Source organism: Zonotrichia albicollis, unplaced genomic scaffold (genome assembly GCF_047830755.1).
Source record: "Zonotrichia albicollis isolate bZonAlb1 unplaced genomic scaffold, bZonAlb1.hap1 Scaffold_257, whole genome shotgun sequence".
In the NCBI taxonomy this organism is placed as follows: Eukaryota; Metazoa; Chordata; class Aves; order Passeriformes; family Passerellidae; genus Zonotrichia; species Zonotrichia albicollis.
The window spans coordinates 5936906-5962672 of record NW_027428429.1 but is presented as its reverse complement, the minus strand read 5'-3'; the positions used below and the strand labels follow the sequence as shown (position 1 = coordinate 5962672).

The 25767-nt window shown below is 49.5% G+C and overlaps 1 protein-coding gene across 1 annotated transcript in view; it reads right to left on the bottom strand.

Annotated features, from left to right (window-relative positions):
* The window catches only part of LOC141727905 (uncharacterized), a 208396-nt gene extending 183583 nt beyond the window's left edge, over positions 1–24813 (bottom strand). The window contains exons 1-2 of the mRNA XM_074534192.1: positions 24796–24813; positions 15096–15632 (exon numbers count right to left, since the gene is read on the bottom strand). Coding sequence (XP_074390293.1) covers positions 15096–15632; positions 24796–24813 — 555 coding nt within the window. The remainder of the gene's footprint in view (positions 1–15095; positions 15633–24795) is intronic.
* Positions 24814–25767: the final 954 nt, after the last annotated feature.

The window sequence follows — 25767 nt, the reverse complement described above, 5'->3', positions numbered from 1 at the left end:
TGGATAAAATTGAAAAGCTTTTAGAAAAACAAGAAAAACGTTGGGAAAGCTCTGTTAATGCTGTACAAGTAGATCCTAATAAAAAGCCTGTCTGTTTTGCTTGTGGTAAACTAGGGCACCTCAAAAAGGATTGTCATGGAACAGCAAATCAAATTTCTATTTGCCTTCGATGCCGAAAAGGAAGGCATCTTGCTAAATATTGTCACTCACTATTTGACATTAATGGTAACCCACTGTCGTTAAACTTCAAAAACAGCACGTTCCACCGTGCTCAGACACAAATTGTGGTACCCACTGGCAATCAGATTTCAGAACAAATGATGATGGCACATCAGCCATTTGTCTCTCAACCAGCCCACCCTCGAATGATCCCAGCTCAACAATTCCAAACACAAGGGTTGAATTGAGTTCCTCAAAACTAATTCATCTTTTAACTAATTTTTGCTAGGTGAATATTCCCACTGGGCTGATCAACTCTTGTCAACAAGGACAAGATTTCTCAATTTTGGGCAAAGCAAACAACAAATTTCTGAGACTGTCAATCTTCCCTACTGTTGTTTCAGTAAATTATAAAGAAGAGCTGATGATTTTAGCTGTTGCATTTGATGTTCTTATGGTAATTCCACCAAACACACCTATTGCTATTGCATTTCTGGCATCTGAAAATGTGTCTCCTAATACCTCAGGTCCAGAAGTTTTCTGGGTGCAATATTTGAACAGGGACCGTCCACAACTAACTTGTAGCTTGACTCACTGTAGTAAAACAATTTATGTTACAGGAATGCCTGATACTGGTGCAGATGTTACTGTGATTTCTCACATGTTTTGGCCCAATGACTGGGATTTAGTAGCTCCTTCAGGTTCTCTTTCAGGAATTGGAGGTGCTACTGTTTGTATGCAAAGTGCATCCATGATTGACATTACAGGTCCTGAAGGAAAGACTGCAACAGTGCATCCTTTTGTTGTTCAGAAGCCTCTCACCGTCTGGGGGAGAGACGTCCTGTCCCAATGGAGAGCAAGACTGGAAGTGGGCCTGTAACGAAAACTTCGTCAAAACCTGCAACTTTAAAGCTCATCTGGAAAACTAACCATCCTGTGTGGGTCGACCAATGGCCTTTGATGGAAAAAAAATTGAACATTCTTAATAAACTGGTAGAAGAACAATTACAGAAAGGCCACATTGCTCCCACAAACAGTCCCTGGAATTCTCCAGTTTTCGTCATCCACAAGAAGACATCTAATTCCTGGAGGTTGCTACATGACCTGAGGAAAGTCAATGAAGTGATTGAAGACATGGGTTCTCTTCAGCCTGGACTTCCTTCTTTGCCCATGATCCCAAAGCATTGGCCTCTCGTTATAATTGATTTAAAGGACTGTTTTTTCCATATTCCACTTCACCCTGATGACGCTCCAAGATTTGCTTTTTCAGTTCCCGTCATCAACCGAAGTGAACCTGTTCGAAGATACCACTGGAAATCACTCCCACGAGAAATGAAAAATTCGCCTGTAATTTGTCAACATTTCATTGCCCAAGCCTTGCATCCTGCCTGTCAGAAGTTTCCAAGATCCATGATTCTACACTACATGGATGATCTTCTCATCACAGCCTCTACACAGGAAGAGATGGAAGAAACTCGAGACTGTTGTTGCTGAAATTCAAAAGGCTGGACTTGAAATCTCTGCAACTAAAATTCAAGAAGGTTCACCTTGGAAGTACCTGGGATGGAAGATGACTGAGACGACAATAACACCACAAAAAATTCAGATCCGAACCAGAGTCAACAACCTACAAGAGTTACAACAACTTCTAGGAGAAATCAACTGGGTCAGACCGATGTTGGGAATCACCAATGATGAACTGAGTCCACTCTTCAATTTGCTGAGAGGAAGTTGCGACCTTACTTCGCCAAGAACTTTAACCCCTGAAGCTCGTGCTGCTCTCGACAAGATCACAGAAGCTCTTCAAAAAAGACAAGCTCATCGCTGCGTTCCTGAAAACCCCTTTCTTGCAATTTCAGAAGAGAAGATGCAGCTTTGTGGTCTCATTTTCCAGTGGGACGCCACAGAACAAGATCCTTTGTTAATAATGGAATGGGTTTTTCCTCCCTACAGGTTTCCAAAGACCATTTTCACAGTTCTAGAACTGATTGCCTACATTATAATTAAAGCTACAGCCAGATTGTTAACTTTGGCAGGTCAGGAATTTTCAGTTATCTATTTGTCATTGAAAAAAGATTACTTCAATTGGGCAATGCAAAATTCTGATGATTTACAATATGCATTTTTGGGTTTCCCAGGTGTTTTTTCCATACACTATCCAGCTCACAAACTACTGCAAGCAAAATTGAGTTTCAGAGAAAAACCTAAATTAAGTGAAGAACCTTTAAATGCTGTGACTCTCTTCACTGATGGCTCTGACAAAAGCCACAAGACTGTTGTAACTTGGCTTAATCAAAAAACTAATGTTTGGGAATCTGATATTCAAGCAGTAGAGGGATCCCCTCAAATTGTTGAGCTTGCTGCAGTAGTTCGAGCATTTCAGCTTTTTCCTCAGACTTTTAATTTGGTCACAGATTCTGCTTATGTTGCTAATGTAGTTAGGAGAATAGAAGGTTCAATTTTAAAGGATGTTAGCAATGAGACTTTACATGGTTGGCTTTCATGTCTTTTTACAACTTTGCAATATAGAACTAATCCATATTTTGTTTCTCATATTAGGGTGCATTCTTCACTTCCTGGATTTTTAGTGGAAGGAAACGCAAGAGCGGATAAGCTGACAATGGTCGTTTCTAACACGTTGACAAACATTTATGAACAAACAAAATTGAGTCATGCCTTTTTCCACCAAAATGCCCAAGCACTGATGAGAATGTTCCAAATCACTAAAAGTCAAGCTAAAGCTATCATTCATACTTGCCCTGACTATCAATTGGTATAACTTTCTGTTTCTACAGGAGCAATCAACCCCCGAGGCTTACAAAGCCTACAGTTGTGGCAAACAGATGTTACTAAATATCCTTCTTTTGGTAAATTTAAAAATATTCATGTTTCCGTAGACACGTTCTCTGGTGCAGTTTTTGCTTCCCTTCACACAGGTGAAACCGGCAATCATGCCTGTCATCATTTCCTGCAAGCTTTTGCTTCATTGGGTGTACCCCAAGAAGTAAAAACTGACAACGGTCCCGCATATATATCTCAAAAATTGGCCACATTTTTAAATGAATGGGGTGTTCGACACATTTTTGGTATTCCCCATTCTCCCACAAGCCAAGCAATCATTGAAAGTACACATCAAACCCTAAAACGCATATTAGATCAAAAGAGAGGGGGAATGGAGATCACCCCACAGATGAGACTGAACAAGGCTCTGTATGTTTTTAATTTTCTAAACAGTTCAAGTACGGAACCAGATCCACCAATTTTTAGGCACTTTTCAAATAACACACAAGCAAAACTGAAAGAACATCCTCCTGTTCTAATTAGAAACCCTGACTCCGGACAGATGGAAGGTCTGTTTCAATTAGTAACGTGGGGCAAAGGGTATGCTTCTGTCTCCACAGGTGCTGGAATTAAGTGGGTTCCTGCCAAAAACGTCAAACCATATCGCACTTCAGAACTTGCAGTCGAGCACAGAACCGAGGAAGCAAGCACGCAGACGTGAACCGAATCGAAGGATCCCGGGTCTCGCCTGACGCCTCTTGTGCCTGACGTTCTTTGTGCATTGGTGGAACCCATGAACTCTGATTTTGTGTCAATGTTGTTTATGAGTATGCTAATTGAATGCTGAATGTTCAACAGAGCTAATTTTTGGCAAAAAATTAGGTTATTGTTTTTGTGTAGAAAGAATTCTGCCAAGACTTAGTTCATGAAAGAGATGGGGCAAATTCAAATAGTATACTTGTTTTGCTTTATTTTAATTGTTTTTTGTCGTGCAGATTTGCCTGTGGATCAACTGAAAACAAATGTTTGGGTGACCTTAGCCAAGGCTGCCGGATCGAATACTTTATGTCTGTCTAATTTGGAACCAGAAAAGCCTTTTTCAACCTGTTTGGTTGGTGTGCCAGTGAAAGAGTTGCCTTTGGTCAAAAAACAATCCAATAGTAGGTCAGGTGGAATTGACAATGGAAACAATCCCTCCTTCAATTGGAACATTTGGTCCAAAAAACTTCTCAGGGCAGCATCTGAACCTCAAGAGTTGGAAATTCTTGGTTCTTTTACCATGGATTTTTGTTTTACTTTTATGACTCGTGCCTGGCAAAAAGGTGACCCCCCAAAGTTTAGTGTTATTCCTCATTATTTTGCATATAAAAATTTGAGTTTTTGGTGTAATGTTTCAAACAGTTGGGATGTATTTCTGGAGAGGGATCAATATCCACGGCAATTGCCGAAAGGGTATTGGTTCATTTGCGGAGACAGGGCTTGGCAAGGCATTCCAGCTCACCTTGAATGTGGCCCTTGTAGCATTGGTATGCTCACCATAATTACCCCCCCTGCCAAAGCAGTAATGAAAAAGAAACAAAGGAGAATGAGAGCTGTCCCTCATTATGATGAGAACTGTCAGAGTGATTTTATGCCTTGGAATGCCACCAGAAGGGTTTCAGCAGGTATATTTTTACCCCAATTGGCATCAGCAGTGGCATTGAGACAATTAGATAGAGTTGGATGTTGGCTGAGCAAACAAGCTAATGCCACATCCTCTGCAATCAGTGATATGTTGACCGATGTTGATAGTATTAGACATGCTACTCTTCAAAACAGAGCAACCATTGATTTTCTTTTACTGGCACAAGGGCATGGTTGTGAGGAATTTGAAGGATTGTGTTGTATGAATTTGTCTGACCATTCTGAATCCATTCACAAAAGCATTCAAAAATTGAAAGATCTGACAGCCCAAATTAAAGAAGACGGAGATTCCTGGTTGGATGATTTGTTTCAAAAATGGAGCTTTGCACCTTGGCTAAGGCAACTTTGCAAGATAGGTCTTTATGTACTAGGTGTTCTAATACTGATATTTATAGTGGTACCTTGTATACTTTGTTGTGTTTGGCAAATAACGAACAAAACAGTCTGAGAAGTTTTTGTCATACAAGCAGGAGAGTTAGGAAGTAGAAGCACAGAGAGTGTTTGAAATTTAACTAAAGCAGTAGATGAAGGTATAGACATGAACGAAGGTTTTGAATTAAGACCTTGGAATCGACCAGAGTTTTTGAACAATGACTTGTAACCATTACCAAACGTGATTCATATCTCTTTCAAGGATGGGGCCATCACAGCATTAAGTTGCTGTGCCGTAATATAGCAATGCTTTAGTGCAAATAGGTCTCCAACAGATAATAAGCAGAAATTTTGCAATAGAGGTATGAAACGCAAGTAGTAAGTGACAAGAAAATGAAAGATTCTGGGTCAAACAGAGAGGGGGAAATGTTGGAATCCAAAAAGTCAGAGGGTTTTTAGGAAATGGTTGAAAAAGAGTATGTAGGCCTCAGGCCCGAAGTTCTGTTACAGCAGGAAAGTTTCCCAAGCAAGCAGAAAAGTTTCCCAAGCAGTAGACGTGACAAATAACAATACGACTTTGTAGGTTTGGCTTTAGGATGGCAACAAGTTTATTTAATGTATATCTTTAGAAGGCTATCATAAATAGAACTCTGTTTTTTGTTTCTTATGAAATAGCCTTTGTTTTAATTACCATTACGTATGTTTTATAAGGTTGGATGGAAAGCTTGTCAATATGTCTTGTTTTGGTGTGATTGGCTGAAATCTAAACTGAGATGATTTTACGTCATTCCGTTTTACCCCACCTTCTGCGGCACTTCCCGGTAGGCCAGCGAGCTGTTAACATCTAATTCCATTGTAACAATGTTCTGAGACTGATGTGCTAATAATAAAAAAAAAGCTGGTCTGGATTTGCCCAGTGTTGTCCATATTTGGACTTTTTGCCGCGGCAAGTGGGTTATTCTCTTAAGACGTGGGCTCCTGACACCATTGGATCTATAGCTACCCTGTTGCCCTGATATGCCCCTGCTTCAGGACGAGCATCCTGATACAGGAACTTAATGCTGTTTATATCTATCACAGAACCACATTTATCTGAAATTATTTTAGTATGGAAATCACCTGTGGATGATGCCCTCACCAGATACTTCTGGGACGTTGCACATAGCTCAGGGAAGAGCATGATTGTTATTAAATTGTGTCCTTTTCAACCATGGTCTGTTGGCCATGAAGAGAAACTTTCTGTGCCTCTGAGTCTCACCACTTCCTGACCCCCAAAGGACACAAACCTGATGAGTTGTGGTTCCCACTCCAGTGGTGGCACCTGCACCTCCCTCTATTTCCAGAGCAGAGCTCCCTTGTCCCAGAAAGTTCTTGGCAATGCAGGGATGAAGGAAACAGGACAGGCTGTGGAGATCAGGGGCAGGGCACAGCCAGGGATTTGGGGTGGTTGTGAGCCCAGGGCAGGACCCGGCCCTTGGCCTTGGTGAACCTCATCCAACTGTCCTGGGCCAATGGATGGCTCCAGCCTGTCCAGATCCCTCTGCAGAACTTCCTGCCCTCTAGCACAGCCACACTCCCACCCAGCTTGGGCTCACCTGGGAACTGACTGAGGGTGCCCTCGATGGCCTCATCCAGATCAGCAATAAAGAGATTTCACTGACCTGTCCAAAATCCTGAGCCCTGGGGACACCCCTGGATGTGACTCCATTCCTCAGCTGCTCTGAGTGCCAGGGATTGAATGAGGGAAATGGTGGTGTGATAAATGAATATGATTCATGCTAACAACTGTAACTATATCGATATTTTAGAAAAAAGTAATAGAGGAAAAGAATATGTAATTAGTGTCACAAAACAGATGTTTTCAGATGTTCATGAGATTATAGGATCCAGGATATAGATTGTAATAAGTAACATCCCAAAACGGAGTAGGCCTTGGGATAATTAGAGAATCAACCTTGAAATAAACAGAATTGAAATGATTTCAGGTGCCTATGAAATAAAAAAGGCTTTCTTTTGGAATATAATGCCGGCTTCTATAACACACGACTTGGGGCGCATCTGCAACATGTGGGGTTGTTCAAAGAATAGTGACGATGAGGAGGAGTCTCCTTTGGATTGACCACCAAAGAGACAAAAGACCCCTTAGCAACAGTGAGAGCATGAACTGTGCAGTACAGTGACATAGATTTCAAGAATCAAAAACAGGAAGAGATTTATGGGAAAATATTGATGAATCTGTATTAGCATACAGTATATAAATATGTGTTTGGATTCCTGTGCTTTTTGTACAGGAGGGTGAGAGAAACCCTCCCCATATCCTGATTGATCAGTTTTGCTTATGCTTTATCAGAACCACTGAGAAATTTTTTGTATCTGTTTGACTTTATTTGATTGTAGTATTTTACATAAAATTGCTGCTCAATTAAAATTGCTGCTAAATTTAACTTTGTTGTTTATTGAATTAGACATGTAGAAATTCTTTCATAAAAGTGGGAAAGAGGTAGGGACAAAGTGTTATTGATAGCAATAAAAGGTGTGTATTTTCATATCTATTCTGACAGTATTAGAAGGTGATTGGGGTCAGTATAAATTGGACATTGCTGATACCAATCTATAAAGAGGAAAAGAGAACTTAACAAGATAAAATAATTCTCTCCTAATTGTTTTCAATACAGCATATTCACTTTGCTTACACTTTGGAAATCTGTCTAATTAAGCACAAAAGAATTTAGAACTTAAATTATTCTCAGGGGCTTTTCTTGTTTGGGCATTTTGAACAAATGTTTATGAGCCTTTGTCAGCGAATTCCTGAACTGAAGAGCTCCAGAAATAAGAGGCCTCTGGAGGTGTAAAATTCATTAGCAACCTCCAAGTGGCTGAGGATCCATCCCCATCAGGGCAGCGATGAACAGAAATGGGCACAGCTTGCTGACTGCCCCAGCTTTGGCATGGGCCCTGAGGCTGGAGCAGGAGCAGCTCTTGAGGGCCCCAAGGCTGGGGCTCTTGTGCTGCCCTGTGTGATGGTGGTCACAGTGGTCTTATGATGAGGGAAGAGACATAGATCTGACTCCATGTTAGAGAAGGCTTGCTTTATTATTTTAAGACATATATTACATTAAAATGACACTAAAAGAATAGAAGGAAAAGTTTCATCTCAGAAGGCTTGCTAAGCTAAGAATAGAAAAGAATTATAACAAAGGCAGCTGTCTCAGCCTCTTTGTCTGAGCCAGCTCTGCTGTGATTGGCCGTTAATTCCAAACATCCACATAAGACCAACCACAGATGCACCTGTTGCATTCCACGACAGCAGGCAATCACTGTTTACATTCTGTCCCTGAGGCCTCTCAGCTTCTCAGAAGGAAAAAATCTTAAGGAAAGATTTTTAATGAAAAGAGGTCTGCGACAGCCCTGGGCAGATGGGGTGGCAGCAGAGGCTGCAGAGCTCTCAGCACCTCAGCCAGAGGGGAGCAGGGCAGCCAGGGAGCCTCCTTTGGCCTTGGCCAAGCACCTTCCCCCATGGCTGGGGCTGAGTCCTGTGGCAGCTGCAGCTGCTGCTGTGCCCTTGCCAGGGGCTGAGGCCGTGGGGCAGTGCCCAGAGCAGCCTGGCATGAGCAGAGCTGTGGGGCCAGGGCCGGTTGGGGAGAGGCCCTTGGTGCTGCCCAGAGCTCAGGGCAGCTAGCAGAGCTTGCAGGGAGCAGGGCTGGGCTCAGAGAGCCCGGCCCAGAAACCATCAGTGTCCATCTCAGCCTGGCTGAGTGTGCAGGGGCAGGACTCAGGCCAGGCCTTGTGGGGCAGGGCCAGCGCCTGTGCAAGGCATTGCAAACAGGCAAGTGGCCCAGAGAGGAGGCTGCTCTGTGCCCTTGGTGGCATGGACAGAGCAGGGAGGGGCCCCAGGACATTTGTCTGTGCCAGCCACTGTGCCCAGCCCTTGGCAGCCCTGGCTGCTGAGCCCAGCTTTGGCCTGGGCTGAGTTTGGCTGTGGCCCAGCTCCATCCTCCTGCGGGGCTCAGGGCCTGTTCCCGGCCATGGCCAGCCCTGGCTGCCTCTCTGCTGGCCCAGAGGCCGGCAGAGCCCGGGGCAGGGCTGTCTGTGCAGCCCCACAGGTGCCACAGACTCTGCAGGAGCTGGCAGAGGCTGCCCAGCAGGGATGCCATGGGGCACAGAGCCCCAAGGCTGCTGTGGGCACCACGGCACAGGGGTCGTTCCCAGCCGCAATGCTCCTGGCCTGGGCTGGGCCTGCACAGGGGCTGGGCCACCATGGCTGGGCCAGCACAGGGCCACAAAGGGGCCACGCAGCTGCTGCTGGGTCTGACAGCAAGGCCAGGCACACACAAGCAATTGCTGAGTATGGCCTGTGATGGCCAGGCCTGACTGTGCCAAAGGCAGAGCTCAGCTGCCCTTGGGGGCTGCAGCAACAGTCCAGAGCCCAAAGAGCCTCCATGGCTGTGCTGGAGACCAAAACTGCAGCAGGAAAATGCAGGGCTGCTGTGGAATGGGGAGGGCATTGAATTCCAGCACACACCTCAGCTCTCTGGTGATCCCGGCACCATGCTGGGCCCTGTTTCAGACTGGAGCAGAGCAGATGTTGATGGGACAGGAGCCCTGCAGGGCTGTCAGGGACCTGCAGCTTACAAGGTGCTCTGCTCTCCCTCAGGTGCTCTCGGAGAGATCCAATCCCAGCTGGGCACCTCAGGGCACAAGTGGCACAACCTGTTCACGGGCACACAACTGATGTCTGCCTGGAAAGTGGCACAGGTGTTAATACCTGTTAGTTTCACAGAATTACAGAATTTCAAGGTTGGAAGAGACCTTTAAGATCATTGAGTCCAACCCATGTTCTAACACCTCAACTAGATCAGGGCACCAAGTGCCACATCCAGTCTTCCCTTAAACACATCGAGGGATGGTGACTCCATCGCCTCCATGGGTAGATGATTCCAGTATTTGACCACTCTTTCTGTGAAAAACTTCCTCCCTAATTCTAGCCTATATCTCCCTTGGCGCAGCTTGAGACTGTGTCCTCTTGTTCTGTCTGTTGTTGCCCAGAGAAAGAGACCAACCCCCAGCTCACCACAGCCACCTTTCAGGAAGTTGAAGAGGGTGATAAGGTCACCTCTGAGTCTCCTTTTCTCCTGGCTGAACAACCCCAGCTCCCTCAGTCGTTCTTCCTACGGCTTGTGCTCCAAGCCCCTCACCAGCCTCGTTGCTCTCCTTTGGACACGCTCAAGTATCTCAATGTCCCTCCTAAACTGAGGGCCCAGAACTGGACAGAGAACTCAAGCTGTGGCCTCACCAATGCTGAGTACAGGGGAAGGATGACCTCCCTGCTCCTGCTGGCCACACTATTCCTGATGCTGGCCAGGATGCCATTGGCCTTCCTGGCCACCTGTGCACACTGCTGGCTCATGTTCAGCTGACAGTCAACCAGCACCCCCAGGTCCCTTCCCACCTGAGCACTGTCCAGCCACACTGGCCCCTGCCTATAATGTTGCAGGGAGTTATTGTGGCCAAAGTGCAGGACTTGGCACCTGGACTTATTGAACCTCATCCCATTAGATTCTGCCCATCCATCCAACCATTCCAAGTCCCTCTGCAAAGACCTCCATCCCTCTAACAGATCGATATATGCTCCCAGCTTAGTATCATCTGCAAATTTGCTAATGAAAGACTCTAATTTCATGACATACAAACAAATCTTTATTATCTGTGTCATTTGAGTACTTTTAAGAATTGGCAGAGTTTTTCCGCCAGGAACAGGAATTTCCTTGAGGTGTACTGATGGCAGGAGGGAAAATACTGATCTTCCCTTCTAAGGGCGTCACCAATATTCTGTTCATTACTTCGTCTCCCTTTTCCTTCAGGTGTTTTCAGCCCTTCTGTTGAAATGGCCATGTCTAAGGACATCTCTTCTTTTACAGCAGGTGGATCTATGTACTTCTACTGCTCTCTGATTTCATCCTCTAGATGCTCTCTGGTCACTCAAGTGCCTCTCAACAGACTGGCTTCATGCTTTGAGCTGGAAGAAATTGCCCAATATTTCTGAAGTTCAAATAAATATATATTAAATATCATTTTAATTGTGTTATAATCTATCACAGAATTACCTTAGGCCTTGTTTAAAACTGTTGCTGTACAGAAATCTCTTGGGGATGGGGGACATGTCAGAGGCTGCAGGGACATCACAGAGAGCTGTGATGGTCATTAAACTGTTCAAATGTCCAACTTGTGTTTGTTGGCAAGAAACCTTTCTGTGCCTCTGAGTGTCACCAGGTCCTGAGCCCAAAGGACACAAACCTGATGAGTTGTGGTTCCCACTGCAGGGGCTGCACTTGGACCTTGGCTCTGCACAGGAGGGCTCTTCATCCCCTTTTTCTCTTTTCCTCCCACTAGGCATGGAGGGAGCTCCTGACTTCAGACTGTGACTCCTGTGTGCAAAGAGCAAATCTGGGCAGAACTGGGGCAGGAAGGGTTTGTGGGACCTTTGGATCTGTGCTGGGCACAGAAGGTGTTTTCCATTGCTCTGAGAGTGTCTGCTGTGGAAAGTGGATTCAATATCCAGCAGAGGAGTGACTTTTGCATTTGATGGAGCTGTGCCTTCCCTTGGCTTTGTTGGCTGACAATAAATGAACATCCCTCTGTGTCTCGGGCAGCTCCTTCTCCAAGGAAAGCAGATGGGAGTTGGAGCCAGGGAGCTGAAAGCTGCAGGTGCAGCCTGGGCTGGAAGGAGCTCAGATTTGCACAAGGCTGCTCTGAGTGCCAGGACTTGGATAGGGGAAATGGTGGGGTGGGGGTAAGGACAGAGTCTGACTGATTGTCAGCCATGAAGGGTCATGATTTTCATATATATTCAAACTGCATGAGGAGGTACTTGGATTCAGTGACAATAGGAGACTGCATATATCAATTTATGAACAGGAAAACAAAACTAAACAAGACCTAAAAAACCTCTTCTCACCGTCTTTTTAAATATCATGTATTCACTTTGAATACACTACTGAGATCTACTTAACCACAAAAGATTTGGAAATTAAATCAAATTATTCCCAGAGGCTTGGCTTGGTCAGGTGTTCACAATGTTAATGAGCCCTGGGGACACTGAATTCCTGCACTGAAGAGCTGAAGGCTGAACAAGCCCCTGGAGCAGGAAAATTCAGCAGCAGCCTCCAAGGTGCTGAGGATGTCAGCAGCCCCCACTGAGGCCATCCCTGCCCAGAGACCGTGGGGGAATGGGCAGACAAGGAGAGCGTCCCTGGGGCTGGGGCAGCACCACTCAGAGGCACCAGCGGCTGCAGCTGGGCAATGGAGTGTGGAATGTGGCTGGGAAAGCCCTGCCTGGGCTGTGCCAAGCAGGACAGACAAGCCCTGCTCCCATTCCTCAAACAATTCTCTCAAACAAGGCGCCCTTGATGCCTCAGGCTCTCCCTGGCACAGCTCCCAGCACGGCACTCTGCCCTTGTGCCCGAGCCCTTCCCTGTGCTGGGGCTGGCCTGGGGCTTTTCCTGCAGCGGGACCTGCCCTGCTCATGGCACAGGAAAGGCAGTTCCTGCTGGAGCAGGAGGCTCTGCCTGCAATGGCCTCCAACAACTCCAGACAGGCCCTCCAACAACTCCAGACAGGCCCTGTTTGCAAAGCCCCCAATGGGAAATGAAGGAGGGAGGTCATGCTGCTTTTGGGGTGAATAATGCTGAAACCAGCCTGACTCCTCCATCCCAAATTTCAGTTTCCTCAGGGGGAATTGAATATGTGGCAGAGCTGGAAAAATCCCCCGAGAAAGGAAAAACCAAGTGACACCACTGAGAGCTTCTGCAGAGCTGCTGAGCTGGCCCAGCCTGGGCACATCTGACTGACAGGGCAGCACCTCAGACTAGAAAAGCCCCGTCCCAAATTTTAACGGCAGCGTCTCCTGACATTTCCCTTCTTTGGGGAGGTGGGGATTCCTCCCTGCAGTGGGGACACCCCTCAAGGTCACTGCTCCTGGCTGAGCCAAAGGGACTTGCCCACAGTCAATGGTCTGCAGGAGTGACATCAATCTCTGCTTAATTACAGATTTTGCCTTAATACAGTTGTTTTGAAATAATTTCTTAGTGCTCTATATAATATATTATACATCTCTTAAATCACGATTAAATATTTCTGATTTAGACAATTTTCTCTAATAATTACCATAATAGATAATACATATTTATATAAAAATATCTGGTTTGCCATCCCTAATCCTGTGGGGCAAATTCTACAAAGGTTTATTTCCCACTTTATTATTCTGTACACACAAACTCTTGAAAAGTCTGCAGCTGGAATTGGAAACAGATGCTCCAATGTGGCTCTCCCAGAAGGAGTTTAGAAAGCCTGGACATCCTTGGGGGTATTTGGGAATCTGTGGGGGCTACTGGGGCTGCTTTCTGCACCTCGTGACCCAACAGGAACTTCTGTAATAAACTTTGACTGAAGCTTCCACTGTGCCCATGACAGGAACCCCTGTGAGTGTCTGGGACATCCCGGCTCTTTGGCAGCCTGGAGACTCCTGGGATGTGACCGTGGAGCCCCCGTGAGTGCCTGTGACAGATCGGTGCGTTTGCAGCCCAAGGTGCCCGGGATGTCACCACGGAATGGCTGTGACTGCCTCTGACCACACAGCTCTTTAACATCCCGAGAAAGCCCTGGGAGGTGTCCATGGACCCCTGTCTGTGTCTGTGACATTCCAGCTCTGGAACAGGCTAGAGACTCTTGGAAAGTCCCCATGGTACCTCTCTGACAGCCTGTGACAAATCTGATCCTTAGCAGACAACCATCACCAGCCTCCTGTTGCTATGGTCAGTTTCCATGGCAGCCATCACCAGCCCACTGTTGCTACAGTCAGTTTCCATGGCAACCATCCCCAGCCCCCTGTTGCTGTGCTCAGTCCCTTGGCAGCTCCATGGAGACCCCATGCCAGGGGTGGTTGCCATGGACACCAGCTCAGGCCTGCAGCCACAGCCCGTTGTCATGGCAACTATTGGCAGCCCCATCCCCAGGCTCATGGGATCCCGGAACCACAGAATTGGCTGAGCTGGGAGGGACCCATCAGGATCCTCCAGTCCAACTGCTGGCCCTGCACAGGACACCCCAACAATGCCAGCCTGGGCCTGGCAGCACTGTCCAAACGCTGCTGCAGCTCAGAGAGCCCTGGAGCTGGGACCCTTCCCTGGGGAGCCTGGGCAGGGCCCCAGCAGCCTCTGGCCAAAAACCTTTTCCTGACATCCAACCTGAGCCTGCCCCGACTCAGCTGCAGCCGTTCCCTCCACTCCTGTCCCTGGGCACCAGAGGGAAGAGGTTCCCACAGCGCCAGCCAGGGACCCGCTCCCAAGGCTGTTGCCATGGCCACCAGGGCTGGGACCAGCTGGGATGCTCGGTTTCCACAGGCCGGGGTGCAGGAATGGGATTCCCCAATTTCCTGCTCCCGCTAAAACCGCACTGCCCTCACTGCCCTCCCACCTCCCATGGAAAGCACAAAAGGCAAAGATCCTGGGCTGGGATATAAACAATTTATTGGGAACAGCAATGAGATAAGGAACAAACAGAAACAGAAATAATATTGATAACAGAAGGGATAAGAAAAACTGTTTACAGGGAAAACTAATACATCAACAACAGGCTCTTCCTGGCCATGCATTTCCCCCACCTGGAAAGGACACCCTTGTCTACAGAGGGAGAGAGACAGAGTCCCTTTTCTGCCCCTGGCAATGACCTAAGGTGAGAGTAAATGTAATGACAGGGCCATGGCCAGACCCTCATGTTCTTCCATCCCACATCATGTCTTTGGCAAGGGCAGGAAAAGGGACAGATGTCTTCCCAGATGGATCACAGGGAAAATGGATTACCAGGGTTCTTCCCAATGTGGGCCCTCCAATGGGGGATGAAGCTGGAGTGGTGCATGAAGCTGTTCCTGCGTTTGTGGCATTTGCAGGGCTTCCCTTACCGGTGCCTCCATTGATGTCTGGTCAAGTGAGAGTGCTGGGTAAAGCTCTTCCTACACTGGGGACACTTGTAGGGCCTCTCCCAAGTGTGGATGCGCCAGTGGGTGATGAGGGTGAAGTTGGGCTTGAAGCCCGTCCCACAGTCACAGGGCATCGGAAGGGCCTCTCCTCTGTGTGAATCCGCTCATGCAGACAGAGATTTGAGCTGGTCTGAAACCTCTTACCACATGTGGGGCGCTGGTAGGGCCTCTCCCCAGTGTGGATGCGCTGGTGGATGATGAGGTGGGACTTGTGCTTGAAGCCCTTCGCACAGTCAGGGCAGCAGAAGGGCCTCTCCTCTGAGTGAATCTGCTGGTGCCTGAGGAGATCGGAGCTTGTCCGAAAGCTCTTCTGGCACTCTGGACACTCGTACGGCCTCTCCCCAGTGTGGATGTGTTGGTGGTTGACGAGGGCGGAGCTGCAGCTGAAGCCCTTCCCACACTCCTCACACTCGTAGGGCCATTCACCAGTGTGGATGCGTTGGTGGGTCACAAGGTTGGATCTGTAGCTGAAGCCCTTCCCACATTCCCCACATTTGTAGGGCCATTTCCTAGTGTGGATCATCTGGTGGCAGAGCAGGGTGCTGATCTTCCGGAAGTTCTTCCCACACTCCAAGCACTTGTGGGGCTTCTCCCCATCATGAAACTGTTCATGGGCCACCAGCTCGGAACTCTGGCTGAAGCTCTGTCCACCGTCCTGGCTCAGGGTGGCTCTTTCTTCTTCAGAGCACCCTGGGCTGGGTTTGGAGCCCCTGCTTATGTGGGATGTCTGAGGTTTTTCTTCCCTGTTGGATTCCTGTGCACTAGAATCACTCAAAACGGCCTCTTTCACAAGGTTCTGCCATGCAGATTTTTCCTCCCTGGTCTCCATCCTCAGTTCCTTCCCTGGGGAAGGAAGGACAAGGAAAAGATGGGATTTGCCTCCATGCCACAGGGAAGGGGAAGGAGATCCCACCAGTGCATCCCCAGCAGGACGGCATTGGCAGCAGGGTTGTCCTGCAGCTGGGGGCTGTGCTGGGCTAGGAGATGGAGCAGGAGAGATGGGGAAAGGGGCCCTGACTTCCTCCTCACCTGCCTGGGTATCGCAGGGAACCTTCCTCTTCCTCGCAGCCTCCTCCTCCATCCAGTCAAGATCTGGGAATGGGAAATCCTGTTCTGGGAAGAAAACAAAGGGTGCGCACTTTGTCTTTTGTACTGGTTTGAAGGCAAACCTGGGGGAGAGTCTAGGTCAGAATACAATTTAATAAGAAAGTGAAGACCAAGGCAATGATACAGAAACACTGCCTTAAACTGACAGAGTCAGGATATAACCTGACACCCTGTTGGTCAGGGTGGTGGCTGCAGTCCCATTAAATGGTGGTTGCAGTCCTGTTAGAGTGATGAACGTGATTCTGTCAGAGCAGTGATCCTGTAGAAGGGTCTGGTCTTCCTCTGAAGGTCCAGTGGTGGTTATGGAGCTCTTGTCCTCTGGGAATACAGTAGGCAAGCTGCTCCTGGTGTTGCAAGCTTCAGCTTATATCCAGGCAGGAATGCTTGGTTCCTCCCCCTGGGTGGAGCATCCCACAATGGGATGATGGATTTTTATCAGTCCTGCAGTGACACTCAATGGCCCATTCACAGAAGATATCTCCCCTGGAGGGCATTATCAGGGCTGAGTCATGGAAGAGATAAAGAACATTGCCCCACCTGTTTATAGCAGTTGATGAAGATGGGGATTTGAAACATGCATTTGGTTACATCTTGCATGGCAAACTGAAACAGTGGGGTAATCCCTGCTCAGGGGGTGAACACCACCCCCCTTACCCAAACTGGCTCAGGTGTAAAACCCCCACCCTGGGAAGGGCACACACACAGGGGACAATGTCACACTTACCCTGCTTCAGGGGAGGTCTCTGTCCCTTGTCACTCCCTTGCTCTCTCCCCTTTTCTCTTTCTTTCCATCTCTCTCTCTACCTCACATTTACTGTTCAATAAAATACACTTTGGATGTGGCCTCATTAGCACCTTAATTGGGCAGAGGAATCTCTATAACAATTTGAGTAACCAGACTGTGACATTATTTTGGCACAGTGAATTCAGGGCACTGTTGTCTGACTCCAAGTGCCTTTGACAAGAGTGTGGTTCCCTTCTCTGAGGAGGTTGTGGTTCTTTCTGGAAGAACCCTTGGAAACTTGGACACAGTCCCTCCTTCCTCCCGGGGAACTTATGGGAGAAATGATGAGGAAAATGGCTGTTGTGAGTGGCCAGTGTAAAAGAAAATATTTTCTTGTCCTTCCTTGAAAAGTTTGTTAAAATCACTGGAGGAAAGGGAGAAAATGTTACCAGCGAGACTGACAAGGTTCATTCACTCCAAGGTGAAGAACATAAGGGGCTGCTGAAAGTCCCACAAGAAGCCCAGCTCAAGTAGATAAATTCCCAAATAACTCCGGAATTCACAGGCTTGGGGGCTTTATCAAATGTGAGAATCATTATTCTCTTCATTCCTGTCACCTTTTTGACAGCTACACTGAGTTTCCCCTTCCTTTTAATAATCTTTATATTGGGCCAAATTTGCACTTTGCTTTTATTGGAACCTGACAGCAGCTGAGCTGTAGCTATGCAGGAACCAATGTAACTTGGAATTGCATCAAAATTGCTTCTATTGTCAGTTTATTCATGTTTGGGATTTGTGTTTTCATCATATGTGACTTATGGGAAATCAAATATTCATCAAGGTATTTTATGTAGGATAAAGTTTTATTTCTGCCAAGTTTATTTTGTCCATTGCCCAGGGGATGCTCAGGGGGTCTCTGTGCCTCTCACCCTGGGGGATGCTTGGGAGGGGCTGGGGGCTCTCTGACCTTCTCACCCCTGGGGAGGCCGGGGGGGTCTCTGTCCCTCTCAGCCCTGCTGTGACCCCACCCAAACTTCATCGGGGTCAGAGGGACAGAGACACCCACAAACCCCCAGAAGGGTTGAACCTGGGATTTGGCTTGGGGCTGAGGATTTAGGAAGGGGCTGGAATTGGGGCTGGGCTTGGATTTGGGGCTGAGATTGGATTAGAGCTGGGACTGAGGTTAAGGTGAGACATGGGATTGGCTTCAGGGCTGGGGTTGGGATTGGGTCTGGGGCTAGACGAGTCAGGCACTGGGATGAGAATAGTGAGAACAGAACTGTGAGTGTGTCCAAGCATGGAGTGAGACTGAGACCAGGGTCAGGATCAGGTTTGGGACTGAGCTCACCAAGAGCAGGACAGGGGGGATGTCACTGCAGGATGTCCCTGGCATCATCCCAGCCCTCCTCAGGCACCTCCAAACATGGGGGGCAGCTGGGTGCTCCAAGATCCAGGTGCTCCCACGCTGCCCCTCCATACCAGGCGAGCATTCCCTGAGGGCAGCCCTGACTGTGACCTTTGGGGCTCTGGGATCAGCCCTCATATCCCTGTGGGAGCAGCTGCAGACAGGTTGAGATGTTTCCCCCCCTCTTTCTGGAGAAAGGGTGAAGCCCGGCTGCCTGTTTCTCCTGGTGCCTCCTCCTCTCCTCAGCTGAGGATGTCCAACTCCCCAGGAGCAGGAAAATCCCCATTCCCTCTTTCCTTGTGGCTGCAGCCTGGAACATCCACCCAGAGTTAAGGACTTTTTGACAGCTCTGCTGAATGACACTGGGAGGAGATTTGTGAGAAGGGGAAGAAATTGTATTTTGATAGTAACTAAAAGATGCAAAATTATTCCTTTCTGTTATATTGCTTTTCAGTCAGTTCTGGTCTGTTTTCAGAGTGCCACCTTCTCAGCTGATTGTGTTTGTGCCCTCCTTTCTCTCCTGCCTCTCTTCCCCTGCTCTGTTTCTCTCTCAGAGTCTTCCTTGACCCAGGGCAGCTCACACCAAAGACCGTGCCCGGATTTAATTCCCAATTCAGGAGCTACAGCTGCCATGGGTGAAGTTAGGAAGGCTGGCAGTGAAATGCCACTGTAAGATCTTGCTCCACTTGGCTTTTGGCTCCTTCTTGACAGCTTTGCCTTCAAGGGCAGGAACATCTTTTCATAGCTGAGAATTGGAATTCCAGACCCTGGCAGTGTGTGCCGTGGATCCCAGAGGGGCATTCCCGAGGCTCCCAGGGTGCTGCTCCTGCCGTGCCTCCCAAGGAGCTTCTCTCCCAAGGGGAGAAGATCCAGCAGCTCTGTGGGCTCCCAGAGCACACAGCAAAGGTGACTTTGATGGACATTTTCCAGCACCTTCCCCTCTGGAAGCAGAGGGAGGGAGGAAAAAGAAGCGAGTCCTGGAAGGACTGGGATGGGCAGGGACCCTGTCCATGGATTACGACCCCGCGAGTGAGAGACGCCTCTGCCCCAGTGGAGGAGCGAATGAGAGCGTGGGAACGCAACCGACGATTATTGAACGTGGACTGAACGGAACAAGAAATGGGGAGGAGAAAGGGAGAGAAAGAAATCGGGAAGAGGTCTCACAGAACAGAAAGAAACAGGAAAAGGCTCCCGCCTGGACTCCGCAGCTCCCAGGGACACCGGCAGGGCGCAGCGCCTTCCACAATTCCAGCCAATCAGAAGAGGCGCTAACCAATTTCCAGCCAACCAGAGCTTTCCTCGTCGATGACTCACCGGTTGCCAGGCGGACCCGCAGAGCCCGGTGGCCCCGGAGCGGAATTTGGGGCTCGGGCCGGGGGACGGATCCGCCCCGGGGGAGTCCCCGAGCCCCTGCCCAGGCCTGGGGCCGATCGGGGGCTCCCCCACCCAGCAGCCGGTGCTGCGGGGCCGCGGGGCAGAGCGGTGGGAAAGGGGGGTCCGGGCTGGGAGCGGAGGAAATGCGGGAGGAAGAGGAGGAGCAGCAGCGGGAGCGGGAGAATCGCGGCGCTCGCAGCGCCCGCACGCCGAGCCTGCAGCACCCCCTGCCCCGGGAGCATCGCCCCCAGCCCCGAGCCGCAGGGGAGGGCGGAGGACGAGCTCGCCCCGGCTCCAGCCAGGAGTCTCCGGGAGGATTTTTTGGAGAGTGTTCGGAGCCGGCCGATCCCGGACTCGAGCCCCGGATATCTCCGGGCTCCCTAAGAGGAGCTTTTTCGGGGGGAGAGGAGCCGCGATCGCCCCTCGGGAGGGTCTCGGGGGGTCCACGTGGGGATGGCCCGGTACCGACGGGGCGGGACATTGGTTTTGGGGATCCCCGTGAGAGCCGGGGCTGTGGAATGGGGGACCCCCAGGGCGGGGAGAGGGGAAGGGGCGATACCGGAGCTGGGGGACCCCCGGCAGCCCCGAGATGAGGCGGGGACGGGACCCCCTGACCCTGACAGGGGTGTCCTGGGGTGACTTCATGATGTTCGTACCCCCAATGGTCTGTTTAGCCCAGAAATGAGTTCTGCACCTTTAAGGCTGGTTCTGAGAGAGAAGGGGAGGAGGAAGAATCTGCAGTTTGTTTCAGAAACTGCACTCACTCCTCTACATTCCAGCTCCTGGATGGACAGACAGCAGGACAGAGCTGTCCTTTGCTTTTAGTCAGTTTTTAGGTCTCTGAGGCAGAGAAGTTCCCTGGACTTTGATTTTTCTTTTTCTTTGGAGCTGTTTAAACCTGCTCTGGACTGAACAACCAGAACACCACCGGCAGCTCCCACCTGAGGCCCACTGCGATGGACCTGGGCCTAGGCATTTCCAGCGCTGGACGGACTGATAAGAGACTGATAATAGACTGATAAGTGACTGATAACACTGATAAGACACTGATAAGACACTGATAAGACACTGATAAGACACTGAGTGGGCCCAGCTACAACCCAAGGAGGGACTTTCGGAGTTTGTAATCTATTTTTGAGCAGCAGGAGGTTTTATTGCTTAATATGGTTCAATTTTTGTGCTGGTGAATGCTTTGCCTGTAAAATAAAGTTTTTTTAGACTTTTCTCCAAGGAAATATTTTCCTGGACTGGCTGAGGGTGGGGCTGCTGAATCGGCATTCTAGAGGAGACTGCTTTTGGAGGGTTTGAACCAAATTTGCCCTAAACCAGGACAGGGTGGTGGAAAGAAGGGGGAACCCCAAGTGGCTGGATTGAGGGGAGGCTGGGGAGGGGGACCTTGTGACCCCAGAACCTCCCAGAATCCCAAAGCAGGACCCTGGAGGGGGGGAATCCCCAGGACCCATGGGATTCCCAGCAGCCCTGAGAGAGGGGACCACCAGAACCCCAGAGGGATGAGACTGGAAATGGGAAACTCATTGTGGGGTTTTTTTTTTCATTCACTCTTGATTTTTGGAGGTTTTTATGCACAGCAGGTGACTTCTAGAGATAGACTTGGGTGGGAGGAATCCCCAACCCAAGGCGTTCACACCTTGTTTTTCCCCAAACCAGGATTTTCCCCAAATCTTCCTGCCGTGACATCCCCCCTGTCCCGCTCTGGGTGAGCTCAATCCCAAACCTGACCCCAATCCTGGTCTCAGTCTGACTCCATGTTTAGACACACTCAGTTGTGTATTTATTCTCATCCCAGTCCCAAACTCATCCACCCCAACCCCAGCCCAAAGCCAATCCCATGTCTAGCCTTAACCTCAATCCCAGCTCTAATCCAAATCTCAGCCCCAACTCCAACCCAGCCCCAATTCCAGCCCCTTCCTAAACCCTCAGCCCCAAACCAAATCCCAGGTTCAGCCCTTCTGGGGGTTTGGGGGTGTCTCTGTCCCTCTGACCCCGATGATGTTTGGGTGGGGTCACAGCAGGGCTGAGAGGGACAGAGACCCCCCCGGCCTCCCCAGGTGTGAGAAGGTCGGAGAGCCCCCCCAGCCCCGAGCACCCTCAGCGGTGAGAGGGACATAGTGCCCCTGGTCCCCAGCCCTGCACAGGCATTGCCTGAGGCCAGAGAGATGGAGACCCCCGAGCATCCCCCAGGGTGAGGGGACAGAGACCCCTGAGCATCCCCTGGGCTGAGAGGGACAGAGACTGCCCCGAGCATCCCCTGGAACAGGGGTGAGAGGGAGGGAGACCCCCAGGCATTTCCTGGGGTGAGAATGATGCAGACCCCCTGGGGAACAGCCTGGGGTGACAGGGACAGGCACAACCCCTGCAGAACGGCCTGGGGTGACAGGGACATGAAAAACACCCCCAAACCCCTTCCAAGCATCCCCCAGTGCGAGAGGCACAGAGACCCCTTGAGCATCCTTTGGGCACTGGACAAAATAAACTTGGCAGAAATCAAACTTGACTCTGCAAAATTACTTTGAAGAATATTTGCTCTTCCCACAAGTAACTTGTGATGAAAGCGCAAACAAATCCCAAACATGAATAAACTGACAATCCAAGCAGTGATGTGGCAATTCCAATATTCATTGCTTCCTGCACATCTCCAGCTCAGCTGCTGGCAGGTTCCGATAAAAGCAAAGTGCAAATTTGGCCCAATACAGATTAATAAAAGGAATGGAAATCTCTGTGTAGCAGTCACAAAGGTGACAGGGATAAAGAGAAAAATGATTGTCACATTTGGTAAAGCCCCCAAGCCTGGGAATTCAGGACTTATTCGGAAATTTATCAACTTGAGCTGGGCTTCTTCTGGGACTTTTAGCCGCCTTGTGTTCCTCACTGTGGGGTGACTGTACCTTGTCAGTCTCGCTGGTAACATTTGCTCTATTTCCTCCAGTGATTTTAACAACTTTATAAGGAAAGACAGCAAATTATTTTCTTTACACTGGCCACTCATAAAAGCCATTTTCCCCATCATTTCTCCCATAAAGAGAAAAAACTTTTATAAGCTCCATAAGCTCCGCAGGAGGAAGGAGGGACGGTGTCCAAGTTTCCAAGAGTTCTTCCAGAAAGAACCACAACCTTGTCAGTGGAGGGAGCCCTGATATTGTCAAAGGCACTTCGGGTCAGAGAATAGCGCCTAAACACACTGTGCAAAAATAATGTCACAGTCTGGTTATGCAAATTTTTAGAGAGATTCCTCTGCCCCAATTAAGGGGCTAATGAGGCCACATCCAAAGTGTATTTTATTGAACAGTAAATGTGAGGTAGAGAGATGGAAAGAAAGAGAAAATATGAGTGACAAGGGACAGAGACCTCCCCTGGACCAGACCAAGTGTGACATTGTCCCCTGTGTGTGGGGGTTTTACACTTGAGCGACTTTGGGTAAGGGGGTGGTGTTCACCCCCTGAGCAGGGATTACACCACTGTTTCAGGTTGCAATGCAAGATGTAAACAAATGCATGCTTTCAATCACCATCTCCATAAACTGTTAGAGACAGGTGGGGCAGGGTTCTTTATCTCTTCCATGACTCACCCCTGATAATGCCCTCCAGGGGAGATATCTTCTGCTAATGGGCCATTGAGTGTCTCTGCAGGACTGATAAAATTCCATCATCCCATTGTGGGATGATCCGCCCAGGGGGAGGATCCAAGCATTCCTACCAGGATATATACTGAGCCTTGCTACAACCAGGAGCAGCCTGCCTACTGGATTGCCAGAGGACAAGAGCTCCATAACCACCACTGGATCTCCAGACGAAGACCAGACCCTTCTACAGGATCACTGCTTTGACAGAATCACGTTCACCTCTCCAACAGGACTGCAGCCACCATTTATTGGGACGGCAGCCACCAGCCTTACCTACAGGGTGTCAGGTTATATCCTGACTCTGTCAGTTTAAGGCAGTGTTTCTATATCGTTGCCTTGATCTTCATTTTCTTTTAAATTGTAATTCTGGTTTAGACCCTCCCCATGTTTGCCTTCAAACCTGTACAAATCTCATGGTGCCCATCCCTTGTTATTCTCCCAAAAGAGGATTTCCCATTTCCAAACCTTTGCCAGATGGAAAAGGAGGCTGTGAGGAACAGGAAGGATCCCCAGGACACCCGGGCAGGTGAGGAGGAAGTCAGCGCCCCTTTCCCCCTCTCTCCTGCTCCATCTCCCAGCCCCGCACAGCCCCTGGCTGCAGGACAACCCTGCTGCCAACACCATCCTACCGAAGATGCACTGGGGGGATCTCCTTCCCCTTCCCTCTGGCAGGGAGGCAAATCCCATCCTCTCCTTGTCTTTCCTCCCCCAGAGAAGAAGCTGAGGACTGGGACCAGGGATGACAAATCCCCACAGCAGAACATCAAGGAAGATGCTGTTATGAGTGACTCCAGGGCACAGGAATCCAACGGGGAGGAAACTCCCCAGAGATTCCACAGGAAGAGGGGCTCCAAACCCAGTCTGGGGTGCTCTGAGGAGGAAAGACCCTCCCTGAGCCAGGAAGGTGGACAGAGCTTCAGCCAGAGCTCAGAGCTGGTGGTCCATGAGCAGCTTCATGATGGGGAGAAGCCCCACAAGTGCTTGCAGTGTGGGAAGAGCTTCAGGCAGAGGAGCAGCCTGATCCGCCACCAACACATCCACACCGGGGAATGGCCCTATGAGTGTGGGGAGTGTGGGAAGGGCTTCAGCTACAGGTCAGACCTCATCAGGCACCAACGCATCCACACTGGGGAGAGGCCCTACGAGTGTCAGAAGAGGTTTCGGACCAGCTCCAGTCTCCTCCAGCACCAGCAGTTTCACACAGATGAGAGGCCCTTCCACTGCCCTGAGTGTGGGAAGGGCTTCAAGCAAAACTCCGACCTCATCAGGCACCGGCGCATCCACACTGGGGAGAGGCCCTACGAGTGTCCCCAGTGTGGGAAGAGCTTCACCCAGAGCTCTAACATGACAAAACACCAACGGAGGTGCCACTAAGGGAAGCCCTGCGAGTGCTCCAGCTGCAGGAGGAGCTTTGTGAACTGGTCCAGCTTCATCCCCAGTGGAGGTCTAATGTTGGGAAGAGCGCAGGTGATCCATGGTCCCTATGATCCATGCTGGGAAGACAACTGCCCCAATACCTTCCCTGTCAATGACATGGTGTAGAACTGAAGAACATGAGGGTTTTTCCATGGCCCTGTCATTACATTCACTCTCACCTCAAGTTATTGCCAGGGGCAGGACAGGGACTCTCTCTCTCCCTGAGAAGAAGGGTGTACTTTCCAAGTGGGGGGAGGCCGGGGGGGTCTCTGTCCCTCTCAGCCCTGCTGTGACCCCACCCAAACATCATCGGGGCCAGAGGGACAGAGACAACCCCAAAGCCCCAGAAGAGCTGAACCGGGAATTTGGTTTGGGGCTGAGGAGTTAGGAAGCCGCTGGAATTGGGGCTGGGTTAGAGTTGGGGCTGAGATTTGGATTAGAGCTGGGATTGAGGTTAAGGCGAGACATAGGATTGGCTTTGGGCTGGGGTTGGGATAGATGAGTATGGGACTGGGATGAGATAAAATACAGAACTGTGAGTGTGTCTAAATGTGGAGTGAGATTGAGACCGGGATCAGGGTCAGGTTTGGGATTGAGCTCACCCAGAGTGGGACAGGGAGGATGTTACGGTGGGAAGGTTTGGGGAAAATCCTTTTTTGGAGAAAATCAAGGTGTGAATGCCTTGGGTTGTTGACTCCTCCAACCCACGTCCATTTCTAGAAGTCACCAGATGTCCAAAAATCAAGAGTGAATCAAAAAAAGCCACCAGGAGTTTCCCATTTCCAGTCTCATCCCTCTTGGGTTATGGTTGCTCCCGCATCTCAGGGCTGGTGGGGATTCCATCAGTCCAGGGGATCCCTCCTCTCCAGGGTCCTGCTTTTGGATTCTGGGAGGTTCTGGGGTCCCAAGGTCCCCCTCTCCAGCCTCCCCTCAATCCAGCCACTTGGGGTTCCCCCTTCTTTCCACCACCCTGTCCTGGTTTAGGGCAAATTTGGTTGAAACCCTCCAAAAGGAGTTTCCTCTAGAATGCCGATTCAGCAGCCCCACCCTCAGCCAGTCCGGGAAAATATTTC